The following is a 25429-nucleotide window of genomic DNA, read 5'->3' as shown; positions in this document are numbered from 1 at the left end:
ACATTGTAGATTCACATACTAGTGTCATTAATTATATTTTTGTAGATTTTCATGTCATGGTTCGATTGGGGCTTTGTTCTAATCAGCAGCTCTTTTTTGAGACTTTTGTGGCATTTTATAGTCTAGGGCGCTTCACCTGATCTTGTTAAATGGAACACCTGATGTTTTGGGAAGTCATTAGTCCAGGGGTTAACGCATAATTAAGCAATGTCTTCAACAAGCACCAGAAAGCATTGTGTACTACAGGGTAAAAAGGAAGCCGGGTTTAATCCGGGGTCAGTGCGTCCAGCTCGGGGATGTGAGTGGAGTGGACAGGCCAGACAGGCTGAGGAAACGTCGAGCCCGGCGTGAGAGATTAACGCCGGTGTATATGGCTTCCGTACAGCCCCGAATGTATTCGTGGCATTTCCTGAAACACACACTGAGTCTCGGTCATTAGTGCACAACAAGGACCAATTTACTGTAGGTGAGGACGGCTGGAAGATTTACTGAGGAAACGACTCGAGAAATAAAAAGACCGGCCTCAATTATTTCAACAGCTCGTCTCCTCGTACGTAATGAATTTCAGAACGCTGTGGCTTAAACTTTCTGTCCCACCCTTTTATATCATCTTGATGGGACGGGGAGCTTTATGTCTGGTATGCTGGAGGCTAGTTCGTCATCGGGATGGCATTCTTACAGAGCCTGGATGCCAGATAGTGGAGTTTTGAAGTTCATAAGATAATATTTCAAATGTGAATGTCTACTTGAGGTTCACTGATGTTCTCCAGCATTTTTACTTCATACTACACATTCCTGCAACCTTTGTTAGAGTTTTTGAGAGTGGTAGACCATGACAACATGTACAACAGTCATCTTGGAGTTTTACAAACATTTAGAGAAAGACTGTTGGGTCTAGATGTGTTTGTAAGCCACTTTACAACCCTTGGATGTCGACAGTAGCAATCCAGGACCCTTGCATGGATTAACTGTAGAACATTTTTTGAACAGCTTTTGGTACCTCCACAGTGTCTCTTGTGCCATTATCATCTTCTCAATAATTTCCCTCGGGATAAATAAAGCATCCACCCACCCAAACACCCACCCATCCATCCATCCATCCACCCACCCAACCATCTATCCATCCATCCATCCATCCATCCAACCATCCATCCACCCATCCATCCATCCATCCAACCATCCATCCAACCATCCATCCACCCACCCACCCATCCATACAACCATCCATCCAACCATCCATCCACCTATCTATCCATCCACCACCCAAACACCCACCCACCCATCTATCCATCCATTCAACCATCCATCCATCCATCCATCCAACCACCTATCTATCCATCCACCACCCAAACACCCACCCACCCATCTATCCATCCATCCATCCATCCATCCATCCATCCATCCATCCATCCAACCATCCATCCATCCACCCATCCATCCAACCATCCATCCACCCACCCATCCATCCAACCATCCATCCACCTATCTATCCATCCACCACCCAAACACCCACCCACCCATCTATCCATCCATTCAACCATCCATCCATCCATCCACCCATCCAACCATCCATCCATCCACCCATCCATCCATCCATACATCCAACCACCTATCTATCCATCCACCACCCAAACACCCACCCACCCACCCATCCATCCATCCATCCATCCATCCATCCATCCATCCATCCAACCATCCATCCATCCATCCAACCATCCATCCATCCATCCAACCATCCATCCATCCAACCATCCATCCATCCATCCATCCACCTATCTATCCATCCATCCAACTATCCATCCACCTATCCATCCACCTATCCATCCACCTATCCATCCATCCAACCATCCATCCATCCACCCATCTATCTATCCATCCATCCACCTATCTATCTATCTATCTATCTATCTATCTATCTATCTATCTATCTATCTATCTATCTATCTATCTATCTATCCATCCATCCAACCATCTGTCTATCTGTCTGTCTGTCTGTCCGTCCGTCCGTCCATCCAACCACCTACCCATCCATCCATCCATCCATCGTATCTAGTCTTGGAGTGGTGTTGAGTTTAAAAGACGTTGAGTTTTGAGGTATTTTTCCCCAATAAGGTCCATGACTGTACCAAACAAAGGTACGCTTATGGGTGCTAGTTAGAGCCCTTGCTTTTTTAAATTGCCACGCTGTCTCTCTTACCTCCCTGATAATTTTTCCCCCTATTTTGTCTTTTTCTCCACAGACTCGGACGTGAGCATGCGTACTCTGAGCACGCCCAGTCCTGCTCTCATCCTTCCTCGCTCCTCGCCCGCCTTCTTCAATGGCTCCTCGTTGTCATTCAGTCCCGAGACCACGGGCCTCACCTACCCCCAGCGTGGGATGTGTCAATCCAAAGACCAGCATCAGGGCGCCCCCATCGACATGCTGCCGGACCACGCCTTCCTTCAGATATTCGCCCATCTGCCCACCAACCAGCTGTGCCGCTGTGCCCGGGTGTGCCGCCGATGGTACAACTTGGCGTGGGACCCGCGGCTCTGGAGGACTGTGCGCCTGACCGGCGACGTTTCTCACGTGGACCGGGCGCTGCGGGTGCTGACGCGCCGGCTGTGTCAGGACACGCCCAACGTGTGTTTGACTGTGGAGATGGTGGTGTTGAGCGGCTGCCGCAGACTCACTGACCGGGGTCTGTACACGCTGGCACAGTGCTGCCCCGAGCTACGGCGACTCGACCTGGCCGGATGCTACAACGTGTCTAACGAGGCTGTGTTCGAGGTGGTCTCGCGATGCCCTAACCTGGAGCACCTGGATGTCTCAGGTAAAGGCCGATATTTTGGGATATTTCGGTTGGTTTGATGTTTTTTGGGTTTCTTGGGCATTAAATTGACCTCATATATTTCCCTGCTCTCCTGTTTGGTTCTTCCTCAGTGTATTTTTGTTTATTATAATTATTTCTATGATGCGTTTTGCAGTGGTGATGAAAAGAGTAACTTAACAGAGTAAAAACTGTGGTGTCCAGCTCGTGTGTGTGTGTGTGTGTGTGTGTGTGTGTGTGTGTGTGTTTAACAGTACATGCTCTCATCAAATGCACATCACACACTTTTAGGATTCTTTGATGTGTCTGTAGGCCTTGATGTCTCTGTGGCAGAAGAAATTGCATGTTGTAGGAGGTTGAGGACTTACAGATGGCCGACGTCTCGGAGTAAAAACTTTAAATAAAGGGGCTTACAATAGGAAAAGCAGGGCACGTGGACGGTTAGCTCACCGCAGAGACAAAACAGCCACGACTTGAAAGACAAAAGTTGTGGATTGTAGTTTTTTAGCCTTACTTAAAGCTAAAACTGTATTTAATGTTTATGGCAAGTACTTGTATAAATAAATGAGCTCAGTTATCATTCATAATCATTAACAAACATAAAATATGATCATTTTTATGCCCCTGACTATTATATATTTATTAATGATATACACACCGCTGTACATCTAATGAACTGAACTGTCGTACGGCAAGATCTGTCTGTGTCTCTGTCTGTCTGTCTGTCTGTCTGTCTGTCTGTGTCTCTGTCTGTCTATCTATCTATGTATCTATCCATCTATCTGCCTGTCTGTGTCTGTCTGTATGTCTGTCTGTCTGTGTCTCTCTCTGTCTGTCTGTGTCTGTCTGTCTGTCTATCGAGTGTGTGGCCTGTTATAGCCCGCTAAACCAAAACAAGTAAACCTGCACACAACCTGAACCGAACACAACCTGAACCAAACACAACCTGGAACCAAACACAACCTGAACCAAACAGGACCTGGAACCGAACAGAACCTGGAACCAAAACACAACCTGGAACCGAACAGAACCTGAACCAAACAGAACCTGGAACCGAACAGAACCTGGAACCAATCACAACCTGAACCAAACACAACCTGAACCAAACAGGACCTGGAGCCGAACAGAACCTGGAACCAAAACACAACCTGGAACCGAACACAACCTGGAACCAAACAGAACCTGGAACCAAAACACAATCTGGAACCAAACACAACCTGGAACCGAACACAACCTGGAACCGAACAGAACCTGGAACCGAACAGAACCTGGAACCATACAGAACCTGGAACCAAACACAACCTGGAACCGAACACAACCTGGAACCGAACAGACCTCTGCTGCTGCTCCTGCTCCGTTCACTCATCATCAGCGAGGTCCACCGCGGGGGTCTTTTTTTTTAGGGTTTTTCGGAAACGACTACGACTTCCTTCTGGAGCTGGGAAACGTATTAATAGCTCCGGCTGTCTGTTTAATGCAGCAGAAAAATAAGCGCGGTGCACGACCGTGACCCCTGACCCCCAGGTGCTCTGGGATTAAATCTGTTCCACTCATTAGGAGAATTACTGATTAAACATCCAACATAAATTTAAGTTTAAATTCACTCTAAACGATTTATGGTAAATGACTGTCTTGACATGTTACGTTTTTAACCACATGACTTTACTCCAGTATACCAGAACACTGCCCGATGTATTTTATTATGTGTGCTGTTTCTGTTTATAATCCTCCCATACATTTATTATTCCTGCAACTAAAAAATACGATTGGTGCACTGAAGGAAGCTATACATTTGGGTTGCCAGGTTTCAGTCATCTACAAAAGGGACAGGCGGTAGGGTCATACACAGCCAAAAAATGCGGACACTCCTACACCCATACAGGGGCAAAATCAATTCTATAGAGGACTGTCCGCCTGACTGGCGACGTTTCTCACGTGGACCGGGCGCTGCGGGTGCTGACGCGCCGGCTGTGTCAGGACACGACCAACAGTGTTTGACTGTGGAGATGGTGACGTTGAGCGGCTGCTGCAGACTCACTGACCGGGGTCTGTACACGCTGGCACAGTGCTGCCCCGATATTATATAAAATAAATAATTATATTAAATAAATAGCATGTTTTCAACTGTTCAAAACTCAGACCGTAAACCCCTTCAGCACACTTGGTGAATTGGGATGAATTGGAACATAATGAAACATAATGAAGTTTGTATTAGATAGAGTCTGATCATTTAAGAGCCCGTAGTAAAAATAAATCAACAAACAAATAAATAAATAAATAATTTCCTTCACACATAAAAAATCTATTCCTACACTTTTAAAAACATTATAGACTATAAACAAATAACAAGTGCATTCATTTCTGCTTTTTGTGCTGCCAGCAAGTCATTAATTTAATGATTTAACTAATTTAATATTCAGTCCTATTTTTATTTATTTAATTTCTTTTTTCACGTCTTACAACTGCTTTATCCTGGTCAGGGTCACAGTGGGCCCGGTTTTCCCGGAATCACTGGGTACAATGCAGTAACACACACAGAACAGGACGGCAATCAATCATGGGATCTTGACCATTAACTCCTGTCCTCTATGTGTAGGCGCTTGACGAGCTGATAGTACAACTTCGGATTCGGACCCTGGATCCCAGCAGTAATGTGTAGCGGTTTTTAACGTTGCCCCACCCGAGCGCCTTTTTTTATTCATTTTCAGCTTATTTTTATACACGGGGCGAGACAATCCTGACCAGAAAGATACAGAAGATGACATTTTCAGTCCTCGAGCACGGTGAACTTCGGAACGTCCTCTACTTCCTCCGACGAACCCTTTCCTGGTGCTTTTTCCAGACTTCCTGCACTTCCTGTTGTCAGATAGGACCGCGTATTTATACCAGCTGGCATGCTGCCATCTTTCGACGGGGGCCATTTGTGCACCCGGATCCCGGTTTCGAGAGTCCCCCCACCCCGCCTGTACGAGACATAACTCTGCTCAGATGCTCAGATGCTCCTCCAGTGTTTGAGTGACTGTACCCTGTATTTCTGACATGTGGGGAAGCTTAAACTCCGAGCCGACCCTCCGCGCGGGTGACGTCAGGCGTCCCTGGCTGTGTTTTGAAACCAGCACACACTCTTCGGATCCAGGCCGAGGTGGCCGGCGTCTCCGGGCGCATGTATTACATTATGGATTTCCTATAACAGCCTCTAGTGATTTGTGCGAGGATCAGCTCAAACTAAAACATCTGGAATCTTCCCGCCTGGTTGCGAAAGCCGACGCAGCCCTGAATGAGAACGGATCGTAGCAGCGCTGAGATATATCTCTCTCTCGCGCTCTCTCTCTCTCTCTTTGTTCTGACAAACCTTGCCGAGAATCCAGAGTCAGTAACGATGCGCTAGTTTAACCTTGTGATTCAGAACACGTGTAACGACCACATACAGATTCACTATACGGTCCAGAATCTGTGGAACCCTGACCATGACTTAGTTGGACGTCCTATTCCAAAAACATGGGCATGGGCCAGTGGTAGCTCAGTGGTGAAAGTACTGGACTAACAATCAGAAGGTTGGCAGTTCAAGCCTCACCACAACCGAGTTGCTACTGTCAGGCCCCTGAGCAAGGCCCTTAACCCTTAATTGCTCAAACTATTGTTAGAACAGAAGTCCTGGCTCTCAGCTGAGGTTCTACTTCATCCCAAATATGTTTAATGGTGTCCAAATGACACTTGGAGCAGGCAAGCTATTAAATTAGACTGAGAGCTGTGTGATCTTTTCAGCTAGAACAACGGCCGCTCTTCTGAGAAGACTGTGAAATATGTCTGTGGGAATTTGTGCCCATTCAGTCAAACGAGCATGTGTATGGCTCTGTTGATGTTCCGGTTCATTCCAAAGCTGTTGAGTAGGGCTAAACTTTTCTTCATGTCTTTATAGAGCTTGCTTTGTACAGGGGCGCAGCCATGCTGGATGAGGAAAGGGCCTTCCCTAAACTGTTTCTGCATAATTGGAGCCTTGATTTATTACACCTGTTAGTAACCTGTTAGTAACCGTTATTTCTCTCCTCTCGTCCGTGCAGGCTGCTCGAAGGTGACGTGTATCAGCCTGACGCGGGAAGCCTCCATCAAGCTCTCGCCTCTGCACGGTCAGCAGATCTCCGTCCGCTTCCTGGACATGAGCGACTGCTTCGCGCTGGAGGACGAGGGTCTGCACACCATCGCGGCTCACTGCACCCAGCTGACGCACCTCTACCTGCGCCGCTGCGTCCGCCTGACCGACGAGGGCCTGCGCTTCCTGGTCATCTACTGCCCGGCGGTGCGCGAGCTGAGCGTCAGCGACTGCCGCTTCGTCAGCGACTTCGGCCTGCGCGAGATCGCCAAACTGGAGGGTCACTTACGCTACCTGAGCATAGCGCACTGCGGTCGCATCACAGACGTGGGCATCCGCTACATCGCTAAGTACTGTTCCAGACTGCGCTACCTGAACGCCCGCGGCTGCGAGGGAATCACGGACCATGGCATCGAGCACCTCGCCAAGAGCTGCTCCAAGCTCAAAAGCCTGGACATCGGTAAATGCCCGCTGGTGTCGGACGCCGGGCTAGAGGTTCTGGCGCTCAACTGCTTCAACCTGAAGCGTCTGAGCCTGAAGGCCTGCGAGAGCATCACGGGCCGCGGGCTTCAGGTGGTGGCGGCTAACTGTTTCGATCTCCAGCTGCTCAACGTGCAGGACTGCGACATGCCCCTGGAGGCGCTGCGGTTTGTTAAGCGCCACTGCAAACGCTGCATCATCGAACACACCAACCCGGCGTTTTTCTAAACGATGCACAAGAGCGACTGGTTCCAGTCGAGTACTTTTATCACCAGTGTACTAATCTGAACGGAAGCTACGTCAAGCGTTATTGTAATCATTGTACAGTGCTAACTAGTCCCGGTTTTATTCACTGTTAGCAAGGCTAGCACTTTTGGGGTCAGATATTTAAGTGAGGTCTGGATACAGTGAAGTAAAGCCAGTCATGATGATGGTTTTTTAAATCTGAAGTTAAAGCTGATACAGCCAGGCTCTTGTTACTGTCTGTATGGAGTTTGGTATGTTTTCCTCATGCCTGGGTTGGTTTCCTCTAGGTACTTTGGTCCCCCCCACCACCACCTTCCAAACTACATGCATTAAGTGAATTGGTGGCTCTAAGGTGACTCTAGTTGTGATGAAATATGTGATTCCTGTATTTACGGGAGGTTCAGGACCCACTGCAACCTGACCATGAGTAAACGTTATTTATTAACTGATTTTTGTACCGGCTGCATATTTTTGAGAAGGAGAAGCACAACACGAAGAAGAACATGCCAAACTCCTCATGGACGGCGACCAGAAGCGAGATTTAAACCCAGGTCCAAGGAGTCACTTTGGTTTGTGGTACCTGCTGTTAAGAAACCTTAAGTACAAATAAATAACTGGATAAATGAATGTAATGTTTTAATAATCAGCAATGAATTTTACTGACTTTAAACTGTTCATGACCCCCCAAACACCCCCGCCCCGCCCCGCCCCGCCCCGCCGCGTTATCCCCTCAAACATCAACCAGGTAAACTGTCTCAGCCATACGTTAATGTTGCAGAAACAAATATTCATCTTATCTTTACAAATGTGCCAAATGAATGATTTAAGACTAATAAAGCATTTTATCTGCCTTTACACTTTTGAAGCTCTGTACATTTGATATAACTTTTTTTTTTTTTACCATTAAAGAATGTTTTTATGTGTTTATCTGTATCTGCTTTGTCTGTGTTTCCTTTACACGTGAGTTTTTAACCCAGCCACCATGTACAGAATATATATATATCGTTTGGTATTTCTTAAAGGAATAAATGATTTAAAACTTGGAAATGTTTAAAGAAACAAATCATAAAGCTAATGATTAATCTCACAAACATTTAGTATAGAATGTAACAGGATGAACGATGGACTTTATTATAGTCGGTTACAGATCGGTTGGTGTAAAGAAGCATCACACAAGTCCATTTTTCCAGGAGTTTGAGCCCCTGGATGTGATAAGCCATCCATTGTTGGGTGCTGATTGGTTTTGCTCTCTTAAAAATATTTATATATGAATTTAAATTATGCAGCAATTGGACAGAACTGCAAGTCTTGTAAATATTATTAGAATTTGTGAATTCTGTGTAAATTGGCCAACGTAAAAGCTGAATAGACTACAGACACATGTCTAGGCAATTAAAATGTAAAAATGCTGCAGTGTTGCAGCACTATTTATAACAAAATAATAATAATAATAATAATAACAATAACAATAACAATAATGCAAACAATAATAACAACAACAACAACAACAACAACAACAATAATAATAATAATTAGGTGACATTTGGAGTGCAGTTCAGTTGTCCACTAGATGGCAGTAAAACCCGTGTGTAAAATTGGTAAATTCAGTTATTGTCCGCTAGGTGGCGATGAGAACGTAGTTCAGTGTTTGTCCGCTAGGTGGCGGTAAGTCTGTATGTGGCGTTAATATTGTAATTCAGTATTTGTCCGCTAGGTGACAGTTGGGGTCGTTTTTAACTTACTGTTTCTCTTATTTCCAAACAGAAGAAGAGTATACAGGATTTTCTTGTCTTTGCGGGAGCTTATTTGAATCGGTTAGTGATTTTTTTATTGTATTTTCTTGGTGTTATATTTTTATAAGTGGGTTCATTTTATTATTTGTGCTTTTGTGTGTATGTTTCCATCACGATTTGTTTCGCGTTAATGTCAGGAAGCAGGATGTCTCAGTTTTATTCAGATTTACTGAGTTATATAACATAGCGATTGACTTCCGTACTGTAACTAAACCGAACACATGATTAGCAGATCTGTGATTTGATGACACGACGTATAAAATAAGTGAAATGCACCCGAGTGAAGCATAAATCTGATTTATATATTATTATCGTATTCATAATCAAATAATCAAATAATTCACACGCTGGCCAATAGATTGAGGACATCAGAACGCTTTACTCCAAAAGAGGTTGTGTACTTGTTGTTAACATGACTGTGGGGATTTGCTGTCACTCCCAGGCGCGTGTTTTCAGTTCCTAAACTATTTAAAAGTGTAATTAACAGGAAAGTTAATGTAAAAGTGATAAACAGGCATCTGTCCCAACTTTTTTAATAGAAATGTGTTTATATTTACAGAATAAAATTAGGTTTGTCAGTATAAACATTAGAAATCTTTTGTCAGTTAATCAAAACCCTATTAAACATCTTTGAGATGAATTGGAAAGTCTATTCTGAGCCAAATCTTTCCGTTCAAGATCAGTGCTTAACCTTACAAATACTTGTTTGACTTATAGGTCACAAATTCCCACAGACACAGACTCCAATATCTTGTGAAAGTCTTTTCCAAAGAGTGTAGGCTGTTATAGACACAAAGCGAGTGCAAATCTATATTAATGCCCCTGGTTTTGGAATGGGATAGTGTGATGTAATGATGTATGTTATAGATGTATGACTACATCAAAGAAAAAGAAGAAAAATAATATTTACTGATTTCCCCCCTAAAATACTGTTTATATTTCATGGTAATATACTTTTAAATAGCTTTAACACCCCTGGCATCTGATGGCTTAATTATACTTTATTCTCAGTGCTGGGGTCCGTGTGTTTGATTCCAGTTGCTAGAAAGAACATTTGCATAGAGGTGAGATGTCTGATCTGTGGCAGGAAGCCATGGACCACGCTGTGGCTCTGGCCAGGAAAGCAGGAGAGGTTTGTCTCTGTTTTTATAATATCAATAAATATAAACAATCTGCTTTGACGTTTTTTCAGTGGTCAGTTCTGTTGCCTATTGGTGTGAGTTTGGATAGGCTAAGGTTTTTATCACTACAGTACACATCATGATGTTTGCTCGGTTTCCTGTACAGATTGTGAGGGACGCTGTGCAGAATGATATGAAGATCATGTGTAAGAGCTCCTCTGTGGATCTGGTGACTAAAACTGATCAGAAAGTGGAGCAGCTCATTATTTCCTCAGTGAAGGAGAAATTCCCCACACATGGGTATAAAACACACACACTAAAGCCTGCTTTATACCTCAGTTTATACAGCTGGAGTAGAACAAATACAGATTAAAAAAAACGATTTAAAACCATGTATGTCCAGGAAATATGTATTTGTGAACCATGATGTTTAAATAAACATACATGGATGCTAACTGCTCACTTCAGTCAAAGTAATGTCTCCATGTTTTGGATCAGTTTTATAGGTGAAGAGTCAGTGGCTGCTGGAGAGCCCTGCATTCTGTCTGAAAACCCGACCTGGATCGTGGACCCGGTGGACGGCACCACCAACTTTGTACATGGGTACTGGTATTACCTCTAGTGCTTGGTATTTACTTAAAACTATGTTCTGCTATATTCCTAGTGCCAATAGTACAGGTCTAGTTATTAGAATGTCCCTGGTTTAGGCTCCACCACTGCCGGGTTGCCATTGTTGGGCCCTTGAGCAAGGCCCTTAACCCTCAAGTGCTTCTGCTAAATGTCATAAATGTAAAAAATCTAGTCTTTTTTTCAGCCAGTCATTTTTATGCATGAACTTATTTCTCCTGCTTTGATAAAAACAGCCAAATATACAAATGCTAAAATGTTTGATGTCTTTATAGTAAAAGCTCTTCTGTTTATTATTTAGATACCCATTCGTTGCTATATGTATTGGCTTTGCTGTCAATAAAACGGTAAGAGACTCCAAAGTTCACATAGTCTGTGACGCTCAGTGCTTTCTGCTACTGTTTTATTTATGACTGTGTAATTACAACACATACCAATTTATTAAAACAAACTTTAACGAATAAAATGTTCCTTTGTAAGTTTATTTTGTGTTTTCTGTATAAACGTACATACAGCAAAATAATTAAAGACTCTATACAGTGATGTAGAAAATTCTTTAATGTTATTTAACTGTTGTACACATCTCGCACAGATGTATGTAAACTTTTGACCTGGGTGTATTGGTGTTTGTGTTTCAGCTGGAGTTTGGAGTGGTGTACAGCTGTATGGAGGATAAGATGTACACGGCGCGTAAGGGGAAGGGGGCGTTTTGTAACGGGGAGCCTCTCCAGGTATCGGACCAGAAAGGTCAGCCACAGCTCATTTACAAACAATTAATTAACAAGTAATTAACAGGTTTAAAAATTTAAATCAAGCGCTAAAATGTTTAAATTTTATCTTTATATAATAAATACCAACTGGTGTTGTATTATTAACCAGTCGTGATGATTCTTTAGCAGAGTTGTCTGAAGACAGTTAATTTGTATTCCATTAATGATACCAAACTAGCACTAACAGCAATAACTAAGTCTTAATACTGACTAAGACTCACTGTCTGTGAAAGTTGAATGCTTTGGTACTCTGCCTTCCTCCCACCCCATAGAACATGCAAGAATGTGGATTGGCTGAACTACATGGCCGTATTTAGAAGAAGCTGCTGTGACCCACAATTAGATTATTAAAACTCACCTAGTTGCCTTATTTTGCCTTGAAATTTTATAGGTTAATGCAATAAAAGATCACTTATTATAAAATACACAATTTAGTAGATCGTCAGTCAACGGTAGACTCACTTTTTGTTTAGAACTGGGATTAAATTACTTAAATTGAAGTTTAAGTACTTCATCATGTTTCCATTATTTTGTCCGCGGTGTGTTTTAGAGATCAACCAGTCAATTATCGCCACAGAGTTCGGCTCAAACAGAGATCCTGAAGTGGTCGACAAGATCTTCTCCAACATGAGGAAGATACTTTGCCTGCCAGTGCATGGGTACACACACACACACACACACACACACACACACCTTGCTTTGCTGCTATTCACACACAGCCAGCACATGAGCGTCCTGTTTATTCTCATCATATCCGTGTCTGATTTGTAACAGTAACACAGCAGTTAGAAGTAAGTGAATACTGCACACTGACTCTCTTCTCTCCGTCAGGATGCGTGGTGTGGGTTCGGCAGCACTGAACATGTGTTTGGTGGCCGCTGGTTGTGTGGAGGCGTATTACGAAATTGGGATCCACTGCTGGGACATCGCGGCGGCCGCCGTCATAGTGGAAGAGGCGGGTGGAGTTCTCCTGGATCTAGCAGGTAAGATTATAACCTTGACATTACTTTAGCACAGCGTGAAGATGCTCATGAGCCCTACACAGGTTTAAGAGACGTGCACGTTTAGCACTACATGATTTAGAAAGATAGAATGAGTTTCATAATGCTGTTGTGGCATTGGTGCATTATTCTCAGCCCTTTTTTTAAATTTTAAACTGTAGATCAGACGCGTGTGTGTATGTTTACATTAATGTGATGATGTGCAGGCGGGCCGATGGATCTGATGTCCAGACGAATCGTTGCAGCGAATAACGACGTGATTGCAGAGAGAGTCGTCAAAGAAGTGGAGGCATTTCCTGCCGTCCGGGACGATGCTCCTTTACAGACTTAATGAAGATACCGGGTTTATCTCTCAATATTCTGTTTATTTTAATAGAATTGTGTATATTATAAAGCGAAAATTGAAGAAAATTGAATTGTTGTTTAAATGGAATACTTGTGCAAAAGTTATTATTCATGCCACTGATTCTTTCCTACCTCCCAAATTATGTTGATCAGCTATGGCATGTTGGTGGTTTTAGGTTTTAGTTCTGAACAATCGCTTGTACAGATGAACGTGGAACCTGAATTTGGCTCCGAGTGATGTTAATGACTCGCTCTGATGGGTGCACCTAAACTACCAGAATATGGGCACTGAGAAGTCACCATTATAGTCAAGCCTTCATTTCATTTTCATCAACCGCTGGTCAGGGACATGGTGGGTCCAGTTGTACCACCAGTCTCAGCCAGTCTATTGCTGGGCCACACCACTCATCCTTATACCCAATCATGCCCGTGTGATCGCCTGGCCAGCCGATAGACCGCTGTGCCATCCAGGCACCAATAAGCAGCATTAGCAAGTAAACTTAGGAGGCCACTGAGTTCTATCACGGTTCTGTTTTAGACTCTAAGATCAAATTTGTGCTTTTTTCTCTTTATTTTCAGAATAAACATATTTCTTTTGTAATATATTTATCCCAGCTTGTATATTTTATAACACTGATTTATATTAAAAAGGCATTCAAACATGGGCATGGTAAAAAAATATTTTATTATAGCAGTTATTTACAGTTAAAGATTAATATCATATTTTCACTTCAGCATTCGAGCCTCTTCATTAAAAGTGCGTCGCATTATCGTACCTAAAAGAATCACAGCACAGCTATTTACACCATCACACTTGATTATTAAATAACCGATGAGCTAGGAAGAACTGAGGAGTTGTTGTTACACTGCTTTAGTACGTCTTTTAGTGCAAAGAATAATTAAATAAAGGCAGCTCATGAAGGAAAAAACCGTATTTGTCCCGTCAGATAAAACGCAGTGCCGTCTGGTAGGATCTGTTTCGGCTCTGTACTACAATTTTGTGCAAATTTCAGCAATCTGAGTTCATTTGATCACATTATTTTCATTTTAAATCCAATGTGCTGCAGTAAAGAGCCAAAACTGAACTTACAGACGTGGTTGTGCATCACTGGTGAGAGCATAGATTACAACAGGAGAACTCAGTGTTGAAGGTTTTTTGCAACCTTAGGTGTCAGGTGTGCTTCTCTACAGAATTTAGTAGATGCTGACACATCGCTGTATGCAAACGTGTTTTTAAATATTTGAAATCCAGCAAAAATAGTGCATACAGATGTTGAAAAGTTGTTTTAACTTAAACATGGGTTATGACCAGAGGTGTCCAACTTAGACTGATGTGATGAATGCGAGTGTGTAATCTGGATCATTCCTCAATCATTAAGCAGCAGCAGAAGTTGGGAGTCCTCAGCTTTGGCTCTACTTGGGTTCAACATTGAGTACCAGGGAGCACCAGCGGGCATCGGGGAGGTGGGGGAGGGTGACGGGGTAGGAGAGGCAGCTGGGTTCACCCCCAAAACAGCCCTGCCGGTCAGCGGCACCTTCTCGATCAAGATCTATAAGAAAAGAAGAGGTTCAATAGAAGGACGACCGGCTAATGAATCCTGCTTATATGAAGTATCCATGAGCCCGTCTGACCTGTTTCAGTCGTTTCTTGTAGAGCTTTTCTGTTTCCAGAGGCTCCTTCTCTGGGACCGGGACCTTCCAGCGACCGAGTTCGACACGCAGCTCGTTTTCATCCAGCAGCACCACTGGGTCGAGTCTGTTCTGGTTAATCAGCTCTACCAGACACTCCTTAAAATGCAGCCTGAAGCAAAGAACGACATGTAGTTTGCACCAAGCACTAAAAATATTAACAGCCAATAAAAAGGTCCAACGTACGTGCAGTAATTGTTGAATTCTGGGGACGCTGGACGCCCACATGGCTCTTCTCTTACACTGCCTGGCTCTTTGTGCTCCATCACGGCACACACACCTACCGCAAACAAAATCAGTGATACTAATAAGTGGTATTTAAATGTGTGTATCACCAAATTTAAGCAGTCTAACACACAGCAGTGGCTACCTCTTGGGCCCCTCTGTCCACCATCGTCCTTCTGTCTGGACACAAACGGGTGAGACACTTCATAACGCTAAAAAAGACAAGAAAAGATAAAAATTAGGGGAATGTATTTATTTATTCATGGTTACATTCATGACAACAGGTAGTTACTGCTTACACAAGATTCATTAGATCAAGTTTTAATGTCAAACAGTCATGGACAATTTTGTATCTCCGGTTCACCTCACTTGCACATCTTTGGACTTTGGGAGGAAACCGGAGCTCACAAACACAGGGAGAACATACAAACTCCACACAGAAAGGACACACCGTGCCGCCAAAATTAGTGGAATTAAACTGATAAAACGGACAGAGACAACTCTAGTCCAGCTGTTTACATACCTGATCTCCAGTACAGACTAAAATGGGTATATTTATTATATATTGTTTGTTTAACATAATAAAACAGGGTTGTATATACGCTTTTCAAAAAAACATCATGTATGGAAACCACACAACAGAAAAATATCCATAGGAGCTTACATGAAAATAAATGTGGAGCTGCACGAAGATGAAACTGACGATAAAACAATGACTAAAGATCCATAACAAGCTTATTGCTAGGTGAAGCCTTTTTGACTACACTGACTACATAAGCACACACGTAGAACTGTAATAAAAATGGTCTTAATATGTTAGACACTCAAATATTCTTAATAGTATAGTATAATAAAATATAGCATATAACCGATATTATCAAATGCTGACGGATGTCTAGTTGGCACAGAAAGTCTTACAATAAGCACCTACCTGTAGCAGAGAGTGCAATCTGGACACATTCCAGTCTCTAAGATGGTACAGGCAGTCTCTGGGATGATGGGCATGTAAACCTTTAGCAGCACACTCAGCGGAGAAATCACACGCCTGCACCGTCCAGATAAAGAAAGTTAAATGTCAGGGAAGCCAGGTCAGGTCTTTTAGAAGGGTCTTTTTAAGATGTTCACACAAGAGCCTCATAAAAAATCAGTAGGATGGAATTTAATCTGTTAATGCAAAGTAATTACTACATTACTACATGGAAACAAAAAGAAAGACTCACTGAGCCCAGTCTAAAGGGTCGACTGCAGCCTCCGCAAAATTCATGCTGGCACTGGGTGCACTTAAAATGTAAACATCCGCCCTTAGAAAGGAAGAACCGGAACTTGCATTTTGGGCAGTCTGTGAAAGAACAGAGCAGTTTTTATTTAAGCTTCAGCTGTGAGGAATATATAGAGCTAAATTACAGATGAAAAAATCCCTCAGACTATGAAATCAAAGCATCTGCAACTACACGTTTAGTTCTTTAGTTTTGTACTAGAGCTACATGGATAATGTAGTTTTAAAATTTGCTTCGTTTAGTACAGTTTGAGGGAAATGTGGGGTTGAAAACCAATTAATTCATGCATATTTTAACTACCATGTCTATTCCAACAACTATGACAAGAGGAGAGTACTACTGGTACAGTTGGATAATACAGTATTATTGCATCGGACCTATTTTATTTCGGCTGAGAAGGACCTCCAGACGTGAGTTTTGAAACTCCGGGCTGTTTAACTGTTGCCACTCCTTGAACTTCTCACAAGACAGTCCCTCGTGCTGAGGAGCCCACTGGAAAACACAGATTTAGGAGACAATTTAAAGCAATGTGTCGAAGATTGATGGTAAGATAACGCTTATAGTAAGTATAGTATTTAAGCTCTGGGGGGTAAAACAGAACAAAAACTATCAGCACTGTAGTGCGCACAATACTCTCACCCTGATGCAACACAATTCTTATCAATTTTAAGTAGTAATTAATAATTGGAGTACCAGAGTAAGGATACTGTAAAGAAAGACTACAGTTGTGATAAGTATGGATTTAAGCAGTTCCCTGTATATAATAATAGTAGGGAATTAAGCTTATTTCCCCTATAATTTGTACCATGTTCCATAGTAATGAAGGAACTTGTTTAATACTTGTTTTTATTGTTTGTACTAACTATACATACCACATTTGCTAAGTTCAGTTCATTCTCACTTTAGTCAAATCGCACAACACCTTGACCTAGAGCATCTTCTGCAACATTACTGATTTAACTGCTTGCACGTATTGCTAATATAAATGTAAATCTGCAGTACAGTTATACATACTGGGTTCTTGCACTTGAAGCATGTGCTTTTTCTGCAGCTTGGGCAGTCCATCCTTAGTCTGTCCGCTTCGTGGAGGAGCCCGAAAGAACACTGCAGAAGAGAGGTATCGTTCCAGCTTATTAACAGTAAAAGTAAACAAATAATAAAGCATCATTAAGCCTGCATAACCTTGTCATAACCTAACTAATGGCAAGGCTGATGTTACTTAATGCTTAACATTATGTTTGTTTGGATGATAACTAAAAATAAGCAACACTTACGTGAGCACACCAGCGGAAGTTGGGCATCTCCTGCAGAGCTTTGTCCCTTAGCTTACTCTGAAACAACTCGTGGGTCTGAGTATCCAGATAATGCCTGATCTGTTAGCAATTGAGACAAACAGCAGAAGTATAAAGTAAGCATGTACCACTATCACATCTGCATACAACCTAAATGCAAATAAATCCAGCAAATAAATAGGAATTGTGGACTAAAATGTACAGAAATTTGTATTTGATTGATTTTTTATAGACCAAGTTGGACTGGGTTGTCAAAACTTTTGCGTAAGACCTGACAATGACAGAACTTCACATCAAGAACACACTGACATTGACTGACATGCCCTTAGGTCCAACTAAAATGTGCTGGAATTGTATAACTCTGAACAATGGAAGTCTGACCTTTGTGTCAAGCAGGTTAAAATATTCCATGGACTCCTCCCTCCGTCCTGCACCGCGCACATCAGGCTCGTTACACATTGGGCAAACCGCATGCTCAATGCTCTTCTCTTTAATAACGGATGAGAAGTAGGCTTTGAAGCAGGTCTCACAGAACGTACATGAGCAGTGGGTCATGGTGATCATCTGTGGATCCATAATCTGGTTACTCAGGATAATAAACGATCTATAACACTGGTACCAGCTGAAAACTGGACCTGTTTTACAGAATTAACATACACAGCAGAAAAAAACTGAGCCTAACATGCTGCTAACATTACAAAATGAGTGCAGCGTTGCCTGACCTTACTGAAGGACATCTGCTCCCGGCAGATAGGGCAGTCATGCGTAAGGTATTTGAGAGCAGACGGAACATCTTGGCATGCCTGAACTGCCTCCAGCACATCTGCAGGGCTAAAATTACTCCCCTCCAGACTCGAGATAATGCTGAACACCTCTGCTTTCTCGCCCTGAACGTCCTCTGGGATGGCCACCTGTCCGTGGAAAGCTCGGGGTCAGGGGTGGAAAACGTAGAAAGGATTCGATTGGGTCAGAGCAGGTTCGGCGTGCACTTACCTGACGGCCTACAAACTTTTTAAGATGGATTACAACTTGCTGTTCTTCCACCGTGATGAGCCGGTGTGGCTCTATGAGAACACGTGCTGCATCTATACGACATGTAAACACAATTCAAATACAATCCCACTTTATATTTCGTCTGTAAAACACAAAATGGGCAAAAAGTCTTGTTCTTCTGGACAATTATATGCAATAATATGGACTGCCATACTAGAAATGAAAAGGGCATTCCCCAAAATGTTATCATTATATGCCAATTCTCTACAGTTGCACCATAAATGGTAGCATCAAGCCTGCTTTTTACTAGAGCTAAGGGCCCAAAGAATCTAAAAGAACATCAGACTGCGAGATCTTTCGATCAATACTGCCAAAGTGTGATTCTTTAATCTACAGAATGCATTTTCACTATTCCAGAGTCTAATAGTGATGTGCTTTATTCAACTACTAATAGACTGTTTTTGTTGCTTCTAGAATGGTGGTAGCTCAGTGGTTAAGGTACTGGACTAGTGATAAGAAGGCTGCTGGTTCAAGCACCACCACCACCACCACCACCACCAAGCTGCCACTGTTGGGCTCTTGAGCTCAACTGCTTAAATTGTATAAATGTTTTTTGGATAAAAGTGGCCACAAATGTAAATAAGTCACTGGTTTAAGCCCCTCATTGACTAGATATGGTCACAATTTAAGTCGCTTTGGATAAAAGTGTCTGTTAAATGTCATGTCATAAATGTAAATAAATGTAGAGGCAGTTTGACACAGTGTAGTACTACACTACCATGCAGATGTTTAAATAAAAATGACTTGCTAAAAAGGTACATCTTATTCTACTTAATAAATCAGGGACAATAAAAGCTACCACTGCTACCTTTGTAGTGTCTGAAGGTGATGACGGCCTGATCGGGCTGAACCGAAGGGTACGTAACCGCCACCACCTCGCCGCCTCCATTCTGCCTCCGTTGGAAGTAAATAGTGAGTTTGTTCTTCATTCTGTGAGGACACACGCCCACGGGCAGGTGGCTCACCAGAACCCTGTGTGTATCACTGAGTAACCCTGTCGGTGTGAAAAGGTTCCCTTCGTGGCCCTGACTCTGCCTCCACACGTGGGGGATATCTTTAAGGGAACAGTTCAGAGAGGAACAGAATTTAATTACTCTTACTGACTCTAAAAATAAAAGGTACAACATTGCTGGCGTGACCAAATACTTTGTTATTTAAAAAGGTTAAGCTTCGTACCCTTTGTGTCTTTGTTGTCGAGCTGGTATGTGCCGACTGTTCTTTCCAGCTGAAGGCTTTTAAACAGGTTCTGAATGTCTTCTGGATTAGAGGTGTTTACATTCGGAGCTACAAAAGCACAAGAGTTTCATTTGTTTTTGACAGGCACACAAAATGCTGCTCCTTGTTACTTATTGTTGGTCACGTGAAGCTTATATTACAGGATTAACTGCAGTTAAGCCTAAAATCTCACAAAACATGTTTGTAATTCTTTCCTAGTAAGTAAAAACAGTTAGAAAAGCTAAAATCAAGTCCAAAAAAGCTACTTGTGTCTATACAAACAATAGTAAAGGTCTTACCAGTGATAAACGGGTTAGTTGGGTTGTTTGGGACGTTGGATGCTCCGAATGTAATCCCAAAATCTAGCAGTTCCTGTGTGTACGACCTCTTCACGCTGCTCAGCTCGCCTGCACCAGCCATCGTTGGGCTGGCTTTCATTCCCATAGACGCTGCTGATGAAAGTAAAGAGAAAGCAAAAGATGAAATCAGTATCGTAAATCTGTAGCCAAAATACATACAGATTAGATCAGAAATGAAACATGAGCTTGTGTAGGCCACATTTCTTTCTGGCAACAATATCTATGCCTGTGATAAACCGGCGCTACAGCAGTACAGTTTCACCTGACGTGTAAAATGCAGTATCTGTGATTTGTTAATTATCTTGAACCTTCATTTAACTGAAAAGTACAAAGAAAAGAGCTTTAATTTTTTTAATGACCAACCTGATTGTATTTTGTAATTATAAACATAAATTGAATGCCTGCAGCACACTCAAAAAAAGTTGGGATGTGCAAAATAAGAGTGAGGAGTTATATTAAAAAAAAGGATCCATTAAAGACGCAGTTTGTGCAAGTAAAAATGGACCATGGCTCACCAGTTTGTGCCAATTTTCGTGAGAGAATTGTTCATCAGTTCAAGATTGCAAACAATTAAGGTCTTTTACCATCTACCACACACAATAGTGAGTACATATGCTCACAGCATGGTCGACTTGAAGAAATTTCCTGTAAAAAAATATATAATAGGCTATGCAGAACAGATAAGGGAACTTACAGTTGATGGCTGACTGATTCACATATGATGACGACGACATTTCAGGGTGCGAGAACTTCCTGTGAACCGAGTTACCAACGGTGTTGGTCAGACTGCATGGAAAAGCAGAGGGGATCATTCGAATGAGTTAATTTCATTTGCAGAATCCAAAAATCCAAAAAGAGAGCAAAGAATAGATATTTAATCATTATTTGGTCTCAATGACAAGTCATATTTTACTCTAAAAGCTTAACTTTGTTATGCCATTAAATGGTTCAACTACTCTGATTTATACTGTTATCTTACTGCATGAACCAACAGCCCTCAAGCTTCAGATTATGGACTAATAGCTTAACATTTTCCTTAGGATCTCCTGGTAAAGAGCTGAATTTATTGTTTTATCTTATTAAGGCAAAGCCTTGACATGTCTAATCCAACTTAAACTAAATATTAATGAGATTTGAGCAACCAAGAGGGCAATTACTTATTATACAGGGCAAGCTAATGTTAAATACTCTTTCATGTCACCTAAATATAGAAGGTATAAATAAACATACGTTAGCTTCATCAGTGTTGTAACTATCAATCACAATCAGCTACTTTCAGACAACACACAGGCAGCACCTCATTATTACTCTGCTACGTTGTTACTGACCTGCCATCAGACGAATCAGATCTGCGATGATCCCGAGATCTGACTGGATAAGTGGAGAACAGAGGTGATTCTCGCTGAAATGCAGCCACCATCTCCTCCAGGACAATGGACAAGTTGGACCAGTTCTGTTAGTCAAAACAGATTCACATTTAGGAAAACATTGGAAATATCATTCATGATCAAATTCAAACTCATGATGATTTAAGGAATTGTTCAGGAACTGTTACTGATGTGGACGGTGAAAGCTCAACTCACGCTTTTCCAGTTGCTGAGGCAGTGCAGGAGCACATGGCCTTGCTCGTTCACACTGCTGCTTCTGCTGTTAATCACCATCGAAGCTACGGGGCAAACCAAGCAGCGCGGTGGGTTCTGTGGGTGTGTCTCATGGAGCCAGATGCACACTGGGATGTTGTATTGAGTACCTAGGAAAGCAGCATCACAAGATCTCTGATGTGCTTCATTTTAATCTAGATGTCTCACGGCATTTAGTATTTGTGAAGAACATTGAGGTTACCTTCATAAATAACGGGGACGGTGCCACGCAAGCATACCAGCTTCTTCCTGTCATTGTTAGGGTAATCTGTTCAGGAAAAAGAGAACACCAGAAATTGTATAATGATTTAAAAAAGGACGTGTGAATATCAGGAAGACCTGAAGGCCGTTATAAGGAAGGTTAAAAAACAGAGTTAAAAATGGGACTTCAGCTCAATATAAAGTAGGTAAGAGTCAGACTACAGGATAGACCAATGAAGTTGACACTGATGAACAACATGTTGAAGTGGTGGACTGCTTTGGTCTACTTGAATTAATTATTAACAGCAAAGGATCCAGCAGTCAGGAAATACAACACAGCAATTCAACTTAATATTTAAAGTTTTATGTATGTTTGGGTAACATTTTAATGTGGAATGTAGTTCTGTGAGCATGTTCGGATATGTATTGTATGTATATATATATATATACAGGGGTTGGACAAAATAACTGAAACACCTGGTTTTAGACCACAATAATTTATTAGTATGGTGTAGGGCCTCCTTTTGCGGCCAATACAGCGTCAATTCGTCTTGGAAATGACATATACAAGTCCTGCACAGTGGTCAGAGGGATTTTAAGCCATTCTTCTTGCAGGATAGTGGCCAGGTCACTACGTGATAATGGTGGAGGAAAACGTTTCCTGACTCGCTTCTCCAAAACACCCCAAAGTGGCTCAATAATATTTAGATCTGGTGACTGTGCAGGCCATGGGAGATGTTCAACTTCACTTTCATGTTCATCAAACCAATCTTTCACCAGTCTTGCTGTGTGTATTGGTGCATTGTCATCCTGATACACGGCACCGCCATTGGATGCACATGGTCCTCCAGAATGGTTCGGTAGTCCTTGGCAGTGACGCGCCCATCTAGCACAAGTATCGGGCCAAGGGAATGCCATGATATGGCAGCCCAAACCATCACTGATCCACCCCCATGCTTCACTCTGGGCATGCAACAGTCTGGGTGGTACGCTTCTTTGGGGCTTCTCCACACCGTAACTCTCCTGGATGTGGGGAAAACAGTAAAGGTGGACTCATCAGAGAACAATACATGTTTCACATTGTCCACAGCCCAAGATTTGCGCTCCTTGCACCATTGAAACCGACGTTTGGCATTGGCACGAGTGACCAAAGGTTTGGCTATAGCAGCCCGGCCGTGTATATTCACCCTGTGGAGCTCCCGACGGACAGTTCTGGTGGAAACAGGAGAGTTGAGGTGCACATTTAATTCTGCCGTGATTTGGGCAGCCGTGGTTTTATGTTTTTTGGATACAATCCGGGTTAGCACCCGAACATCACTTTCAGACAGCTTCCTCTTGCGTCCACAGTTAATCCTGTTGGATGTGGTTTGTCCTTCTTGGTGGTATGCTGACATTACCCTGGATACCGTGGCTCTTGATACATCACAAAGACTTGCTGTCTTGGTCACAGATGCGCCAGCAAGACGTGCACCAACAATTTGTCCTCTTTTGAACTCTGGTATGTCACCCATAATGTTGTGTGCATTGCAATATTTTGAGCAAAACTGTGCTCTTACCCTGCTAATTGAACCTTCACACTCTGCTCTTACTGGTGCAATGTGCAATTAATGAAGATTGGCCACCAGACTGGTCCAATTTAGCCATGAAACCTCCCACACTAAAATGACAGGTGTTTCAGTTATTTTGTCCAACCCCTGTATATATACAGTATATAAAAGAGGAGTAAGTGTGTATGCATTTTCTTGGTAACACTCTAGGAAAGTCAAGTCTCAAATATCAAATATTAAAATGTTGCACTATAAAACTGCTTTACTCATTGTTGAATGTTTAATTTGATAAGGGGATAAGCTAATCTCTCCAATGATTATGTAATCATAAAACATAAACTTACAGTAATAGCCGACATACAAGTGCAGGTCTAGAAAAGCTGCTGTGACATCTCTGACTTCAGACAGAACTTCAGTTGGGTAGCAGTAGTTACACTATCAATAAAAACAAAGATCCACATGATAAATACTCATCTATTCAGACATGATGAAAGCAGACATTTATATTACCAGGAATCAAACATGGACTTCCATTTTATTTATAGGTTTGAAAGTTAGGTTCATGTGTTTAGGTTCAGAGTGCAATCTGGACACCATGTCAGTATTAACATTTATTGTGTTATAATACAGCTATGGAACACCCGGAGTTGTGTTTTTAGTGGCTTTGGGGACATATTAGACACACACACACACACACACACACACACACACACACACACACACACACACACACACACACACACACACACAGACATTACAGTTACAGCATTTAGCAGACGCCTTTATCCAAAGCAACTTACATTACAGTTACAGTATACAGTCTGAGCAATTGAGGGTTAAGGGCCTTGCTCAAGGGCCCAACGGCAGCAATCTGGCAGGGGTGGGGCTTGAACCAGTGACCTTCTGAACCAGTGACCCTCTGATAGTCCACTACCTTAAGCTACAGCTTGCCACACACAGACACACACAGACACAAAGTTTGGACACACACTTAATCAACACCCAAACTCAAAACGTACCCTCTTACAAACACACACAACCACACCCATCCATCTGCCCAAAACCATGAAACACTCAACATATATGTAATATGTGTATACAAAAACTATAACTGGTTATTACACAATTAGTTACAAGATAAGCCAAAACAATATTGTTTAGCACTGTGGAGTTAATACAGCCATGTTATTAGCCAACCATATTTGTAATAGACGTAATATATATATAAAATATAAAATGTGTTCAGTTGTTATGCACCTTGTTATGCAGGCTTAGCCAGTTAGCTGGTAGCTACACATACAGTACTAGAGATCAGAAAGCATAGTTACCTCTGCTAATGTTTCACACTCCAAACCAGAAGTTACACGAGTCATGCCGATGTTATATATTTATATTTCTGCAAACTACCGTTAACATTGATCATATTGCTGTCAGCTGCCGCTCATGTTTAGACACATATCCACAAGTTCCCTCGCAGATCAAAGTTGACAGTTTCAGTTTTGACTCATGGATCGTCTATTTCCAACCAGTTCACTACCATACTACCTAGTACGTCAAAACATCATAATACGTACTATTTTCGCATACTACTTAGGGGTGTAGTATGCGGCTGCCGTACGTGACATTTAGCACAGATCTACTAATCATA

The 25429-nt window shown here is 42.3% G+C and overlaps 3 protein-coding genes across 4 annotated transcripts in view; 2 read left to right on the top strand and 1 right to left on the bottom strand.

Moving 5' to 3' along the window:
* fbxl7 (F-box and leucine-rich repeat protein 7) overlaps nt 1–8490 on the top strand; it is a 41178-nt gene extending 32688 nt beyond the window's left edge. Inside the window, exons 3-4 of the mRNA XM_062987867.1 lie at nt 2241–2813; nt 6872–8490. Of these exons, the coding sequence (XP_062843937.1) occupies nt 2241–2813; nt 6872–7608 (1310 nt within the window). The 3' untranslated portion in view covers nt 7609–8490. The remainder of the gene's footprint in view (nt 1–2240; nt 2814–6871) is intronic.
* Nucleotides 8491–9386: 896 nt separating this feature from the next.
* Nucleotides 9387–13884, top strand: impa1 (inositol monophosphatase 1). Of its 2 annotated transcripts, none has more exons than XM_062987795.1 (9): nt 9387–9440; nt 10431–10551; nt 10707–10840; nt 11039–11143; nt 11469–11514; nt 11806–11914; nt 12488–12596; nt 12769–12920; nt 13145–13884. In XM_062987795.1, exons 2-9 carry the CDS (start codon nt 10489–10491, stop codon nt 13267–13269), a joined length of 843 nt encoding a protein of 280 aa, XP_062843865.1. In that variant the 5' UTR covers nt 9387–9440; nt 10431–10488; the 3' UTR covers nt 13270–13884. The 2 variants fall into 2 exon arrangements, with proteins under 2 accessions (XP_062843865.1, XP_062843864.1); XM_062987794.1 differs by lacking the exon at nt 9387–9440 and adding an exon at nt 9744–9811.
* Nucleotides 13885–13949: 65 nt separating this feature from the next.
* si:dkey-181m9.8 (E3 ubiquitin-protein ligase RNF31) lies at nt 13950–25271 on the bottom strand. Its single transcript, XM_062987792.1, has 21 exons — nt 25110–25271; nt 24126–24216; nt 22236–22301; nt 21977–22143; nt 21722–21846; nt 21088–21179; nt 20334–20486; nt 19996–20103; nt 19628–19873; nt 18760–18851; nt 18489–18677; nt 18148–18330; nt 17749–17847; nt 17489–17578; nt 16852–16966; nt 16418–16536; nt 16129–16242; nt 15343–15409; nt 15159–15252; nt 14916–15084; nt 13950–14833 (listed from the first exon to the last, which is right to left on the bottom strand). The coding sequence occupies exons 1-21, from the start codon at nt 25152–25154 to the stop codon at nt 14651–14653; spliced, it is 2607 nt and encodes an 868-aa protein (XP_062843862.1). The 5' UTR covers nt 25155–25271; the 3' UTR covers nt 13950–14650.
* Between the last annotated feature and the right edge of the window lie 158 nt (nt 25272–25429).

The sequence above is a fragment of the Trichomycterus rosablanca genome, chromosome 25 (assembly GCF_030014385.1).
Source record: "Trichomycterus rosablanca isolate fTriRos1 chromosome 25, fTriRos1.hap1, whole genome shotgun sequence".
NCBI classification, from domain to species: domain Eukaryota; kingdom Metazoa; phylum Chordata; class Actinopteri; order Siluriformes; family Trichomycteridae; genus Trichomycterus; species Trichomycterus rosablanca.
This window is presented reverse-complemented; position numbering and strand designations above follow the sequence as displayed.